The 17,037-nt window shown below is 36.1% G+C and overlaps 1 protein-coding gene across 1 annotated transcript in view; it reads right to left on the bottom strand.

The window, feature by feature from the left end:
- The window catches only part of LOC145788361 (tyrosine-protein kinase FRK-like), a 41,844-nt gene that overhangs the window by 16,588 nt on the left and 8,219 nt on the right, over window positions 1-17,037 (bottom strand). The window contains exon 7 of the mRNA XM_082600134.1: window positions 13,414-13,575. Coding sequence (XP_082456260.1) covers window positions 13,414-13,575 — 162 coding nt within the window. The remainder of the gene's footprint in view (window positions 1-13,413; window positions 13,576-17,037) is intronic.

The following is a 17,037-nucleotide window of genomic DNA, read 5'->3' as shown; positions in this document are numbered from 1 at the left end:
CTGTCACTAGCAAGGTTTTTCCATGAATCCAGATCAATGTTTGCATGGTTGAGGGAGACTTTCAGCTGATCTTTGTATCTCATTTTTGGTCTTCTGGGGGGGCTTTTACCTGTCTCTAGTTGTCCTTCCTCGTTGTCCCTTCTCATGACATGCCCTTTCCAGCGAAGGCAGTGTTGCAATATGGTGGCTTCTGAACTGGGCAACCAACCTAGCGCGATCAAGGATCGCATCTTTGCTGAGACAATCTTCCCAACGAGTGCCTAGCATTTGACCCAGTTTCCTCTGCTAAAAAATTTAAGACGTTTGATGTCATGGCGGTTTAACGTCCAGGTTTCACAAGCATAGAGAAGGGTGGATAGAACGACTGCCCGTAGGACCATAATTTTTGTGCGGATGGATATAGCATGGTTGTTGTAAACACGATGATTAAGTCTTCCATAGGCACAATGTGCTGCTTTTACCCGATGTTCAATATTCTTTGACAGTGTTACAAACAACCAAAAAAATGTGGCCATGTGGCCGGTGTCCTTTTAAAAGGCAACAATAAATATAAAGCAAAATAAACAAACAAAAACAGCAAAACCTTACACAAATTAGAGTGTAGTAGGAAGCACAATATTATAGAGTGCCAAACTATGAAGAAACATAATTCATATCTTGTGAAGAAAGGGGCGTTCTTCCCGGCTATCAGCACAAGGCTGAGCACTCACTAGTACAGCGAGCAGCTGCGATTCGCCAACCATAACGGTGTAGCTTCCACGCTAGCCATTCAGACCATCCAATCAACAATATGTTTCTCGGCAGCCGATTTGTAGCAAGAATTGACAGCGATAGACACGTGTTTCGCCCATGAGGCTGGTTTTTTTTTTTTTTTTTTTTTTTATTATTGAAAAGTAAAAACAGTTGTACAGTATTACCACATGTAAATACATTGAACATGTGATTTCTAATCTTGAAAGGTCAATTAGGAAAGTAAATAATACAAACGAAACAATTGGTGAATGACATCATATTATTAATAACAATCTGTTGCACAGTATAAGTTATACCTGAATTATAAGATCAAATGCATGCGATAGATTTGGAAATTCATTGTAGCTATGATATCAGTTTTATGTTTGGGGCTAGTGTTTTATCTCCACAATAATGGTCATCTAACAAGTACTTTCATACAATAGCAGCCCAAAAGATATTCTTATCATGCATATGCCAGAAGGCGTTGTTGTGTTCGACATTAAATCAGATGCATTGCGCAGGCAGGTAGGTAACACATTACAAGTCACAATAAAAGTGTCTATGTTACTGTGCGTCCCACAACGCACATTTGTAGTCAAAAAAATAAACAAATCAATAAGTAGGAATATAATGTAATGCATGCAATTGCATAAACGAAGAAGGATCTGCATGTTGCCTCATTGCTCTCTTGTAGTGCAATGATGCTACATGCAGATGGCATGTGTGAATAAGTATCATTTACTATGGCGCATTTCATAAAGTTCAAAAGTCAGGTGCATACACTACAAATGATAATAATTAATAGCAGAATTCTTTCGAGGGCAGGGGGTTTTTGGTTGTCATGTTCGACTTATGCTACAGTGTGGGGAGTTTGTAAGGGCGTCGGTATTACAGAGGTGTCACTTTGAAGATATTCTTTAATTTTTGTTTTAATAACCCAGAGGGTTGTTTTGGTAAATTTTTTGTTGTCCCACATATATTTATCTCCAATGTCTAGTGAAATTTTCTTTTTAATTATGGTACTCTTAACTGTATTTAGGATCAGCAGAATCAGTAGGTTGTCTGCCTGTCTGCTTGGAAAATGGTTGTATAGGATTATATCAGTTGTAAGTTTAATCTTTTGTTTTGTTATTGAATGATATAACTTTTCTATTTTTGTCCAAATTGATTTCGTGAAGGTACATTCAGTTAACAGGTGTTTTATATTGTCAACAGCCATTTTGCAAAATTTGCACTGAGTAATTTTGCTCTGGCTGCAACGCCATGAGTTAGATTGTTTGTAAAAATCGCCCCATTTAAAAGCTGAATGTGCTATTCGATAGCAGATCGATATGTCAGAGTTTGAAAAGTATGGTTTGATATCTTTCTTCATAAGGAGCATTTCTGACCAGCTTATTGGTTCATTGTTTAGGCTCTTAATTTCAGTGTTAGTTTCTTTTTGTGTTTTTAGGGTTGTGTATATTGTATTATATGATATATCAGTCCAGTCAAGATTGTGTTTTCGGAGTTGGAGAAAAGTGCGAAAAATATCAGAATAAAACGAATTTGGGCAATCAGAGTGTGGTTCTCTTAGGTTATATAATTTTTGGTTGATGTGCCTTATTTTATAGTTTAGATTATACTTTGCCCACTCATGCCATAGTTCTGTAGCTTTATCGAGTGTGGACAGGTGTCTAATTCTGTCAGCTCTACTGGTTTGAAATTTTGTTTCTATGTCAATCATTTTTAATCCTCCGTTTTTAACTTCTGCTATAATTTTAGTTCTGCTTAATTGCTCAATTGGAGATGGATACCATAGAAAATTGTATAAGATTTTGTTTAAGGATTGGATATGCTTTTTTTGTGGGTAAAGAACCCTTCCCATGTGAAGAGATATAGGCACGAGGAGAGTATTTATTATGGTGATTTTTCCTAGAAGGGAGAGTGGTCGAAATTTATGAATGTTGGCAGTCGTTTCGGTTTGTTTTATCACTTCTTCCCAGTTAAGAGTGTCTAGTTTTTTGTTGTTGTTTCCTAACCAGATTCCAAGGATTTTTATTTCATTTTGAGTTTGAATATGTGGGTAATGTTGCTGTACTTCACTTTGTAACTCAGGTTGTGATACAAGCATTTGTGTTTTATTTTCGTTAATTTTGTGTCCTGACATTTGTTGGTAAAGTTTTAATTCTTTAAGTATTTCAGTAATAGAATTAAGGTTATTTGTGATAAACGTTGTGTCGTCTGCGTATTGTTCGATTTTTACTGCTTTTTTATTTATGGAAAAGCCTTTTATTGATGCATTGCTCTCTATGCGGCGTGTGAGTACATCGGCGCATATTATAAAAAAGAGCATGCTCAGAGGGCATCCTTGTCGGATGCCTCGCCTAATGTCGATTTTTTTTGTCAGTGCTCCATTCATTTCAACTTGACTAGAGATGTTTGAGTATATAAGAGTTAAGTATGAAGTCATCACTGACTTAAATCCAATTCTTTGGAGTTTTTTGTACAGAAAAGAATGTTCCACTCTGTCAAAGGCTTTTTCAAAGTCTGTTACCATTATATAAATTTCTTGTTTTTTAGTTTTGCTGCTTCGATGGCTGCTTGAATATTCATTGTAGCGTGTTCAATTCGTCTGTTCGGTAGACCACATTTTTGGTTGGGTTGAATCAGTGTTTTCATTAAGGGGGTGATTCTATTGGCTAGGATTTTGCTTAAAATTTTGTAATCCGTGTTCAATAATGAGATTGGTCTCCAATTTTTCAGCGATGATTTATCTCCTTTTTTGTGAAAAAGTTTAACTATGGCTTCTCTCATCGTTACTGTCATAGTGTTTTTTAGAAAACAGTTAGTATACATTTCAAGCAAATCATATTTCAAAATGTGCCAACATTTTTGATAAAAGATTGCGCTGAGGCCATCCGAGCCGGGGGCTGAGTTTTTATTTAATGTATCAATTGCGATCTTAATTTCATCTTTTGTTATTAGTCTTTCATTTTCTTGTGCTTCATGTGCATGTATTGTGGTGTGGTTCAAAATGTTTAGATATTCATCTTGTTCAGTTGGATCAATTTTTCCATCAATTCCCCATAACTTATGGTAAAAATTGTGTGTTTCTGTTAAGATGTCATTTTTGTTGGTTACAACTTTATTGTCCTCTGTATGTAGTTCGGTGATAGTATTATTTTTACCTCTTTTCGTTTCAAGATGAAAGAATCCTTTGCTTGTTTTCTCTGAATCGTTTTGAGGTATTTTGCAGCGAATTTGTGCTCCTCTTTGTGTGTTATTGTGAAATTGTTCAATAATATCCGTAAATTTTGCTCGATCAGATACTAGGTTTGGATGAAATTCGTCTTCAATCTTAGAGTTTAAGATCTGGAGTTGTTGGTTTGCTGTGTCATATTCTTCGCGTTGCATCGTTGCAAGTTGCTGTGAGAGCTCTATCAGCTTATTTTTAAGTATTTCTTTTCCTTTATCCCACCATTCAAGAGTATTTTGAAAGTTTGGTTTTCTTATTATCCAATTGGTCCATGTTGTTTCTATTTCGGATATTACAGTACATGTTGATGTTGAAAGATGGAGTTATTTACTTTATATGTGTGTTGATCCCATTTTATGTGTGTGTGATAGCTTAAAGATAAGGTTGGTGCATTATTATGGTCTGAGTACAAATTTGTGTGATGTGTAATGTTTTCTAAGTGCTTCAAGGTATTGTTGTTTATATATATTCTATCTATTCTTGTTTTTGCTTTTGGATGTGAATATGTATAGATTGCTTTGTGTGGATGTTTGTATCGAAATATGTCTATTAGTTGAAAATTATTAACTAGTGTTTTAAATGTCTTTTTGTCGTAGGTGTTTGAGAAGGATTGAGGGTTTGCAGTATCTAGAGGGTCTGTGATGAGGTTAAAGTCACCAAGTAGTATTATTTTGTCATCATTCCATTTTTGTAAGTTTGTGGATAGTATTTTTGATAGTGATGTTTTGTCTTTATGATTTTGTGGAAAGTATGCATTGATAATATGCATATTTTCACCATTAATATTGATATGTAGTTGGTGAAGGTGGTTGTTCTTTAAAATAGTATGTCTGGGTTGACCCTTTTGATATATTTCATTTTTTAGTATTATCATGGTTCCTGCACGAAAGCTTGGAGAATCAGGGAATATGTTTGAGAAAAGTTTTATGTTATAAAATTTTTCCCAATTTTCTAATTGTTTAGGTAAAAGTCGATGAGTTTCCTGAATAGCTAAGGCAGAGAGTCTATGAAGCTTAAAGAATTTTATAATGTTGGTAAATTTTTTTGGAGATTCCATTTATATTGATTGAGCAAATTTTAAGCTTTTTAACTTGCATGTGACAAGTTTGACTCTCTGCCTCAGGAAGCATTTCACTAGGTGTAAAAAGTATGATACACAATCACATTAGGCTATATTATAGGCTATGTAACACTATGATTACTATTACTTTTTTTTTCGGTTTTTAGGCGATAAAGAGATTCAATAAAAATTCGTTTTAAATATTATAGTTAGTAAGTATTTTCGTTGTCTCTTGGCAGCTCTTCATCTTTGTTTGGTTCAAGGATAGATTTTTCATCATTTTCTGATGGTGTGGGAGGGTTTTCATCTGTCTGATTCTGGGATGATGTGTCAATCATCAGAGGCATTGAGTTTTGTTCTGAATCGGAGGATGATTCTTTTGAGTAGTTTGGATCTATTTTTTGGGTCTTGTTTTCTAAGGGCGGACTATCTTCAAGAGGTCGCTTATTAGGTCGGATGTGGGTGGGTGTAGGAGAATGGTGGCTTTCAGGTGCATTTCTTGTTTTAAATATCGGATGTCTTTGTTGATTGTGTGTTGTTTTCTTTTTCGTTTTCTTTTTCTTTCTTCGTGTGCTTTTCTTTTCCCATGGGTGTGATGCTATGTCAGTAGACTCTATATCTAAGGATAGTCCTTCCGTGTTAGGGCTTGTAGTACCACTTTCAGTTTCGGCGTTTCTTTGTTGAGTTAGGAGAGCACGTTTTGGGCATTCCGTGCCTTGATGTCCTCTGTGTTGGCAATACCCACACAATATCCTCATGGGACATGTTGCATCGAGGTGGTCTAGTCCTTTGCAGAAGCGACAAAGATGACGTTGAGGAGTATTGTTCATTTTTTGTGTCGTTCGGCATTGTTGGGCTGTGTGCCCCTTCTTTTTGCATATATCGCACTGGGCGCAATCTGCTGCCCAATGTCCTCGCTTTTTGCATATTCTGCACAGGGGGAGATGCTCCTCTCCTGGCTTTGTGATATATATCCATATACCGTGTACTTTGATTTTGTCTGGGACATTTTCCAGGTTTATGTCCCTTAAATGGATGTGGACATATTCGTTTTTTATGTTTGGGAATTTTTTAAATCTCCCAAGAAAGATTTTTTCGGGTTTTCCCCATTTACAGTCGTTTGCTATGTCTCTTGTTAGTTCTACCGGCCACTCTACTGGAACTGGGTACAGTGTTACTATGTCACATGGTGGTTTGGGCTTCCATGCTGTGACTGTTATTGTAGCTCCTTGGAATTGATATGCTGTTGGGGTTTGGTGATCTATAGCTAGTTTTTCCAAGTTTTCCTTTTCTGCTTCGGTGTGTGTGATAACGAATTGATGTTCTTTTAGGTTTAACGTGCGCACTCCTTCAAGTCCTTTAGAATACTTGCTTAGAAAGCCATCTTTCATGAAGAAACTAATAAAATTGTCTATGCTCAGCCAACCTTGGCATTCAGCTTTCACTATAAGTCTTCTTTGGAAGTTGTATGGCTCGCTTGGTATCATTGTTGCGAGCTATACTATAGCCTACTGCTTTAATTCTCAGATCACAATTGTATGTACGAGTATTTGTTAATTTTTCAAAGCAAAAGTTAAATAGTTTGTGGTATTATAAACTAGCTCTTGCAGGTTTTACCACGTTGGCAGTGAGAACGCTGCTGGCGCCCAAAAAGTTACAAAAAACTGCCAACCCTTTCGAAAGAAGCTGCTTAAGGCGTTTCCTTCTTTTTTACATCAACAAAATAAAGGTTTTTCCTTTTTGAAGAAATCAGTAGAAAGCCTCAGGGAAAAGAAGCCAGCTGATTGCCTCAAAAAGGAAAAAAAGCAAAATATAAGTAAACACTCTAGATCAGTGGAGCCTAAGGCAGAGTCCACTGATCCAGCTGACGTAGGCTACTCTCTTCACTTCTGTATATTTACTATCCTAGGCTAAAGTATACTAGACACAAAAAATCATATATATATATCTCCTTTTACTATACTAAATTTCTTTAAACACGAGTTTCTCCCATGAGGCTGGGCTCATCAGTATCGCACCGTAGTGTTAAACTGTTTTATTTGCATCAACAGCGCACGGGTACAAATAATTGACACGGCGAGAGAGCACAAACAAACATAGCCAGGTCGAAGACTTTCAGAAACCGGCCTGCCACACCCCGCGGCGGCGGGGAGCGGCGTGATTTATGGGGTGACGATGCACCCGGAGGGTTAAGTCCACCAGCTTAGGTCGCGAGGGCCAGGCTGGGGAGTCGAGGTACCTGTGGAGGGAGAGTGTGGATCGAAAAACTATATGGCCCGTCCGCAAATTTAGAATGGCGGAGCGGGCCAGGGAGACAGGCTCTTTCTGCATAGCCCAGAAAGAAGCCCTGCGACAAACCGGGCGACCCGTCGTAGCGAGGACATTGGGCAACAGATTGCGCACAGTGCGATATATGCAAAAAGAAGGGGCACACAGCCCAACAATGCCGAACGACACAAAAAATGAACAATACTCCTCAACGTCATCTTTGTCGCTTCTGCAAAGGACTAGACCACCTCGATGCAACATGTCCCATGAGGATATTGTGTGGGTATTGCCAACACAGAGGACATCAAGGTACGGAATTCCCAAAACGTGCTCTCCTAACTCAACAAAGAAACGCCGAAACTGAAAGTGATACTACAAGCCCTAACACGGAAGGACTATCCTCAGATATAGAGTCCACTGACATAGCATCACACCCATGGGAAAAGAAAAGCACACGAAGAAAGAAAAAGAAAACGAAAAAGAAAACAACACACAATCAACAAAGACATCCGATATTTAAAACAAGAAATGCACCTGAAAGCCACCATTCTCCTACACCCACCCACATCCGACCTAATAAGCGACCTCTTGAAGATAGTCCGCCCTTAGAAAACAAGACCCAAAAAATAGATCCAAACTACTCAAAAGAATCATCCTCCGATTCAGAACAAAACTCAATGCCTCTGATGATTGACACATCATCCCAGAATCAGACAGATGAAAACCCTCCCACACCATCAGAAAATGATGAAAAATCTATCCTTGAACCAAACAAACATGAAGAGCTGCCAAGAGACAACGAAAATACTTACTAACTATAATATTTAAAACGAATTTTTATTGAATCTCTTTATCGCCTAAAAACCGAAAAAAAAAAGTAATAATAATCATAGTGTTAAATAGCCTATAATATAGCCTAATGTGACTGTGTATCATACTTTTTAAACCTAGTGAAATGCTTCCTGAGGCAGAGAGTCAAACTTGTCACATGCAAGTTAAAAAGCTTAAAATTTGCTCAATCAATATAAATGGAATCTCCAAAAAATTTACCAACATTATAAAATTCTTTAAGCTTCATAGACTCTCTGCCTTAGCTATTCAGGAAACTCATCGACTTTTACCTAAACAATTAGAAAATTGGGAAAAATTTTATAACATAAAACTTTTCTCAAACATATTCCCTGATTCTCCAAGCTTTCGTGCAGGAACTATGATAATACTAAAAAATGAAATATATCAAAAGGGTCAACCCAGACATACTATTTTAAAGAACAACCACCTTCACCAACTACATATCAATATTAATGGTGAAAATATGCATATTATCAATGCATACTTTCCACAAAATCATAAAGACAAAACATCACTATCAAAAATACTATCCACAAACTTACAAAAATGGAATGATGACAAAATAATACTACTTGGTGACTTTAACCTCATCACAGACCCTCTAGATACTGCAAACCCTCAATCCTTCTCAAACACCTACGACAAAAAGACATTTAAAACACTAGTTAATAATTTTCAACTAATAGACATATTTCGATACAAACATCCACACAAAGCAATCTATACATATTCACATCCAAAAGCAAAAACAAGAATAGATAGAATATATATAAACAACAATACCTTGAAGCACTTAGAAAACATTACACATCACACAAATTTGTACTCAGACCATAATAATGCACCAACCTTATCTTTAAGCTATCACACACACATAAAATGGGATCAACACACATATAAAGTAAATAACTCCATCTTTCAACATCAACATGTAATATCCGAAATAGAAACAACATGGACCAATTGGACAATAAGAAAACCAAACTTTCAAAATACTCTTGAATGGTGGGATAAAGGAAAAGAAATACTTAAAAATAAGCTGATAGAGCTCTCACAGCAACTTGCAACGATGCAACGAGAAGCATATGACACAGCAAACCAACAACTCCAGATCTTAAATTCTAAGATTGAAGACGAATTTCATCCAAACCTAGTATCTAATCGAGCAAAATTTACGGATGTTATTGAACAATTTCACAATAACACACAAAGAGGAGCACAAATTCGCTGCAAAATACCTCAAAACGATTCAGAGAAAACAAGCAAAGGATTCCTTCATCTTGAAACGAAAAGAGGTAAAAATAATACTATCACCGAACTACATACAGAGGACAATAAAGTTGTAACCAACAAAAATGACATCCTAACAGAAACACACAATTTTTACCATAAGTTATGGGGAATTGATGGAAAAATTGATCCAACTGAACAAGATGAATATCTAAACATTTTGAACCACACCACAATACATGCACATGAAGCACAAGAAAATGAAAGACTAATAACAAAAGATGAAATTAAGATCGCAATTGATACATTAAATAAAAACTCAGCCCCCGGCTCGGATGGCCTCAGCGCAATCTTTTATCAAAAATGTTGGCACATTTTGAAATATGATTTGCTTGAAATGTATACTAACTGTTTTCTAAAAAACACTATGACAGTAACGATGAGAGAAGCCATAGTTAAACTTTTTCACAAAAAAGGAGATAAATCATCGCTGAAAAATTGGAGACCAATCTCATTATTGAACACGGATTACAAAATTTTAAGCAAAATCCTAGCCAATAGAATCACCCCCTTAATGAAAACACTGATTCAACCCAACCAAAAATGTGGTCTACCGAACAGACGAATTGAACACGCTACAATGAATATTCAAGCAGCCATCGAAGCAGCAAAACTAAAAAACAGGAAATTATACATAATGGTAACAGACTTTGAAAAAACCTTTGACAGAGTGGAACATTCTTTTCTGTACAAAATACTCCAAAAAATTGGATTTAAGCCAGTGGTGATTTCATACTTAACTCTTATATACTCAAACATCTCTAGTCGAGTTGAAATGAATGGAGCACTGACAAAAAAAATCGACATTAGGCGAGGCATCCGACAAGGATGCCCTCTGAGCATGCTCTTTTTTATAATATGCGCCGATGTACTCACACGCCGCATAGAGAGCAATGCATCAATAAAAGGCTTCTCCATAAATAAAAAAGCAGTAAAAATCGAACAATACGCAGACGACACAACGTTTATTACAAATAACCTTAATTCTATTACTGAAATACTTAAAGAATTAAAACTTTACCAACAAATGTCAGGACAAAAAATTAACGAAAATAAAACACAAATGCTTGTATCACAACCTGAGTTACAAAGTGAAGTACAGCAACATTACCCACATATTCAAATTCAAAATGAAATAAAAATCCTTGGAATCTGGTTAGGAAACAACAACAAAAAACTAGACACTCTTAACTGGGAAAAAGTGATAAAACAAACTGAAACGACTGCCAACATTCATAAATTTCGACCACTCTCCCTTCTAGGAAAAATCACCATAATAAATACTCTCCTCGTGCCTATATCTCTTCACATGGGAAGGGTTCTTTACCCACAAAAAAAGCATATCCAATCCTTAAACAAAATCTTATACAATTTTCTATGGTATCCATCTCCAATTGAGCAATTAAGCAGAACAAAAATCATTGCAGAAATTAAAAACGGAGGATTAAAAATGATTGACATAGAAACAAAATTTCAAACCAGTAGAGCTGACAGAATTAGACACCTGTCCACACTCGATAAAGCTACAGAACTATGGCATGAGTGGGCAAAGTACAATCTAAACTATAAAATAAGGCACATCAACCAAAAATTATATAACCTAAGTGAACCACACTCTGATTGCCCAAATTCGTTTTATTCTGATATTTTCCGCACCTTTCTCCAACTCCGAAAACACAATCTTGACTGGACTGATATATCATATAATACAATATACACAACCCTAAAAACACAAAAAGAAACTAAAACTGAAATTAAGAGCCAAAGCAATGAACCAATAAGCTGGTCAGAAATGCTCCTTATGAAGAAAAATATCAAACCATACTTTTCAAACTCTGACATATCGATCTGCTATCGAATAGCACATTCAGCTTTTAAATGGGGCGATTTTTACAAACAATCTAACTCATGGCGTTGCAGCCAGAACAAAATTACTCAGTGCAAATTTTGCAAAATGGCTGTTGACAATATAAAACACCTGTTAACTGAATGTACCTTCACGAAATCAATTTGGAAAAAAATAGAAAAGCTATATCATTCAATAACAAAACAAAAGATTAAACTTACAACTGATATAATCCTATACAACCACTTTCCAAGCAGACAGGCAGACAACCTACTGATTCTGCTGATCCTAAATACAGTTAAGAATACCATAATTAAAAAGAAAATTTCACTAGACATTGGAGATAAATATATGTGGGACAACAAAAAATTTACCAAAACAACCCTCTGGGTTATTAAAACAAAAATTAAAGAATATCTTCAAAATGACACCTCTGTAATACCGACGCCCCTTACAAACTCCCCACACTGTAGCATAAGTCGAACATGACAACCAAGAACCCACTGTTCTCGAAAGAATTCTGCTATTAATTGTTATCATTTTGCAGTGTATGTACCTGACTTGTGAATTTTATGAAATGCGCCATAGTAAATGATACTTATTCACACATACCATCTGCATGTAGCATCATTGCACTACAAGAGAGCAATGAGGCAACATGCAGATCCTTCTTCGTTTATGCAATTGCATGCATTACATTATATTCCTACTTATTGATTTGCTTATTTTTTGACTACAAATGCGCGTTGTGGGACGCTCAGTAACATAGACACTTTTATTGTGACTGGTAATGTGTTACCTACCTGCCTGCGCAATGCATCTGATTTAATGTCGAACACAACAACGCCTTTTGGCATATGCATGATAAGAATATTTTTTGGGCTACTATTGTATGAACGTACTTGTTAGATGACCATTATTGTGGAGATAAAACACTAGCCTCAAACATAAAAGTGATATCATAGCTACAATGAATTTCCAAATCTATCGCATGCCTTTGATCTCTTAATACAGGTATAACTTATACTGTGCAACAGATTGGTATCAATAATATGATTGCATTCACCAATTGCTTCTTTTGTATTGTTTACTGTACAACTGTTTTTACTTGTCATTAAAAAAAAAAAAAAAAAAAAAAAAAAAAAAAAACAGCCTCATGGGCGAAACACGTGTCTATCGCTGTCAATTCTTGCTACAAATCGGCTGCCGAGAAACATATTGTTGATTGGATGGTCTGAATGGCTAGCGTGGAAGCTACACCGTTATGGTTGGCGAATCGCAGCTGCTCGCTGTACTAGTGAGTGCTCAGCCTTGTGCTGATAGCCGGGAAGAACGCCCCTTTCTTCACAATGTCCTCTGCCCTGGCGCCTGCTGGTTTTGTTGGCTCTTTCTTTGTTTCCACAAAGATAAGAGTTAAACTGACTGGTAAAGGGGTGGTTGAATAAATTTGTGGCAGAATACGGTGCGATACTGATGAGCCCAGCCTCATGGGCGAAACACGTGTCTATCGCTGTCAATTCTTGCTACAAATCGGCTGCCGAGAAACATAATTCATATCTATTACCAATAGGCAATAAAACATGCATGTTCCTCCTCACTTCACTTCTACAGGCTCTTCTCATTTTTCAACAATTTTCAAACTTTCACAAAATTCAGAAAAAGTACGTTGTTCGCAAATACTTATCAACACCTTCCAAAATAGACCCTAAACAACTACTAGCAAGTCCAAAATGATTCAATCAAAATAAGATGATGCAATACTGATGCATTCAAAACGATGTCCTTTTAAAAGGACAACGGCCGTAAATGGGTTAAATTGATGGTGATTGTTTCAACCAGCTACTTATATAATAAATGTTTTTCATCTCTAGCTTCAATTAATTGGAAGCAAAAATATCGGTTGCATGTCGAAGCAGAATCTTTTTTGATCCCTCGCATACTAGCAGCATAACAGCAACAAATTTTCCATAAGCAAATAATAATTTGTTTGGTCAGAGAAGTGGGCTACCTAAAGAGAATACCTACGATGGACTGAAGCAAGACACGACGCAGTTATATTTCAAGTGTCACTGAGATATTCTCTTCAAGTGACAGAGTGTGACGACATTCCCAATATACTGTACTTACCTTTCTTGAGATAATTTTGCAAGTCACCATGTGGCATTAACTCGGTTACGATGTAAAAAGGATCTTCATCTGTGCAAACACCGTACAATTGAACGATTCTTGGATGTATCAAACGCTTCATGATGTCAGCTTCTTTCAAAAAGTTTTCAGAATCCAAACATCCTGAGTACACAATTTCAAAGCTTTCAGAAGCAACTAATCATTATTAACCAATACTCTTTTTTCTTGATTGGAAGCCTACTATTAGAGTACCGTAACTATTCGAAAACGTGCATACAACTTCTGTTTCCATGCATCACTCGATTATGGTTCACAAGTCAAAAAATCATAGTTGCATAAAAACAGAGGTGGGCAAAAAGTAGCGCTTCTCCCGCTACCGCTACTTTGGAAAAAAAGAAGCGCCGCTACTGCAGACATTATTCCAACTAAAAAGTAGCGCCGCTACCGCTACTTTTACCAAAAAAGTAGCGGTAGCGGGAGAGGCGCTACTTTTTGCCCACCTCTGCATAAAAACAAAAATCTAGAATAAACAATCTATAGGACAATTTTTTCAATGCACTTCATTAAATTGAAATGGTTGTCGCACAAAATGTTTTCAATAAATCTTTATCAATCACCATATCACTGACATTCAGTGAATTAATCAATAAAACTGCTTAAAATCCTTTAGAGGCTGTGAGCTGCTTTGCACATCTCAAAATTTATGTTTAATCTGAGATGCAGGGACGTGTCATATACATAGTAAGCCTCCGGTATTTTATTTTTGATACAACTCTAATACTTCAGGAACCGAGCATCGCAAGCCCGTGTTGCTTCACATGATTTTCAATAAGTTAACAAAAAAAGAATTGAATATATGCTATTAAGATTGCAATATTTGCAGTAGCTTCCCATTATGCTCAGTCTATCATGTGGCATCGCGATATTGTTATTACATCACAATGCTGCTGGGTAGTTTAACGATCTCAAATCTAAATAGAAGTGATTCAAACAAGCTAGTTTATGTGGGTTAAGTCAATTGTCGATTCGGACGAAGTCAATGGTAGTAGAAAAGATCGGCTAGTCCAGTGGTTCTCAACCAGTGGGCCATGGCTCACTGGTGGGCCATAGAAGCATTTTGAGGTGGGCCACAGACATATTTGAAAAATTAAAACATTTTGTTTCATTTTTGCCACGATATAGTCAATTTTACACTTGTGTGTTTGTTTAGTTACAATGAATGATGCTGCTGTTTTTAGCTACAAAGTGGCAATCATCGTTCTAATTATTGCAACATGCAGTTTTACACCAACTCAGTTTTTACAACACTTATGATGTAATAGACTAGTTTGTGGTTACAATTAAGCCATCTTTACAGGCTAAGCGGTAGCTTTGTTGAACTTCTGCAGATCCGCTTTTTAGCACGTGCAGCATTTTATTTTGTGGATTATTTTGGGGAGGAATTGAAATTTAGTTTGATGAAGATTACATTCAGTATGTATGTACCGTACATCAATGTTGATAACAGAGAAGAAAAAGGACAATGTGTATTATGTTGTAAAGTTCTTAGTCATCATTCATTGGGGCCATCAAAACTCAAACTTCACCTGGAAAAAGTTCATCCTCATTACAAGGATGAAGATGTTATTTTTTTTAAAGAAAAGAAGGTAGTGTGAAGCGTCAGCGCCTGGATTCAACAGGGTGATTCTAGCAACATTCCAAAGGCAATGTTTTGCTGCTTTTTGTTTATGAACCGTTTTGTAATTTTTTTCTTACAGAAAAACTGAATGGGCCACAGAACTTTCATACAAACAAAAATGGGCCACGAAAGAAAAAAGTATGAGAACCACTGGGCTAGTCAGATTGTCTGCAATGTAAGTCACTAGACTGAAAATCTTCTTCTTCCTCCATGGAACATGCCAAGACACAATGATTTGCAAACACAAAACAAAATTTAAACTTTATAACTGTGTATATTTTAGGAAATAGGGGAAAGCCGTGTAATATGAACTGCTGTGTATTATGAACCCCCTGTTGTTTTCAGAAAACGTGGCAATAAAAATTTTTAACTTTTAACAGCTTGAATTAAGTAAGTTTGCTGGCCATTCGACCGGAAATGTTCTTGTTGAAAGTTGGCGCGTTGCTGAAGTTTTGGGGGTATGAAGATTCAAAGCTTGTGTGATATTATTTTGCAGATGGAGAAATTGTTTTTTTTTTTTATCAGTATATCAATGGACTTGTAATTTTTTGATTAATATACCCTCAAATAAACTTGATGATGGAAATCACAACAAGTTTTGTTTAAAAAATGCATTATTTAGTTGATTATCAGCATTTTAACTGGAATCACCACAAGTGTGTAACATGAACCCTAGCTGAATGTGTAATATGAACCCAGGTTCATATTATCAAGTGCTTTATGATGGTGTAATGAATTTTTGTAAACTGGGGTTCTGTAAACTGGGGTGGTTCTGGGTTCTGTAAACTGGGTTCAGACTTCAATTTTACCAGCATCTTCAATGCAGTGCACGTCATTCGATTAATGTTGCTTATCTTTTTGTAAATTTCATGCTTACATTTAAAAAGTAGTGCATGTTTACTAAAATTGGTGTAAATTATTTGAAAACCTTACGGTAATAAATTTTGTTATGCTGCACATGTAATGTGGCTTGCTTTAGTGCAGTTTTTGTGTAGTCAATCTACCTCTATTCAGCAATGATTCAAAGCGGTTCATATTACACATCACAGGGGTTCATATTACACAGAGGGTTGTGTAATATGAACTCTTTTGGTAAATTAATAAAATTGAAATAACTTTTTTATTGCAAAATATCACATACTAATATATTGATGGGGAATAGGTAAGCATGTTATCTTGCTATTCTGTAAATATTGTCCATATTTTCATTGAAGTTGTGAAATTAGGAACGTTTATTGTTAGGGGGTTCATAATACACGGCTTTCCCCTACTTTCAATTGATGTTTCATAGACGAAGTATGTACCTAACTGTAGATGTGATAATTAAGCAACAAAAAAGTCACCATAGTCGGTGAAGAGCAATGGAATAGGATTTTATTTAAAAGGAAGCTAAGCTTATTTTGTACTTCTTTTAGATTGTTGTGAAAGATAATGTGATGTGACAACCTGAGGGTTATGTGGTGAAAGGTATTTAAACTCAAAATATATAACCACAATATATGTCGAACAACTCGAAGGTCTATTGTATCTATTTGACTTTTCATGTCGTTTGATGGCAAAAGAACGAAACAGTTCCATATGCAGATAGAGCATATGGCTGCATTCAGGTGCAGTTAGCATTTTTTTCTATTTCCAGCCGCAACAAATATCACAACCACAACGAATGCATCACTATATAGAGGAGCAACTCCTACCTTTCAAAAAACAATCCGAATCTATACAACAGATGCTAACGTAGCATAAAACAAGAAAACACAACATAAACGGTTTCTCGCTCAGTGATACACCAAATAGTAACCTCATAATAAAAATTCAATAAATTTGCGTACAAAGAAAATCATCAGGTGGATTTCTCAGAAAATTACGTGAGTTACAGTATCGTGAAATAATTGAGCACTCACTCATGGTGTACACTGGTCATGACGTAATAACAGACAACTTTGAGA

This window comes from Aplidium turbinatum, chromosome 2, assembly GCF_918807975.1.
Source record: "Aplidium turbinatum chromosome 2, kaAplTurb1.1, whole genome shotgun sequence".
In the NCBI taxonomy this organism is placed as follows: Eukaryota; Metazoa; Chordata; class Ascidiacea; order Aplousobranchia; family Polyclinidae; genus Aplidium; species Aplidium turbinatum.
The sequence above is the reverse complement of the archived record's forward strand: the minus strand, read 5'-3'. Positions and strand labels throughout refer to the sequence as shown.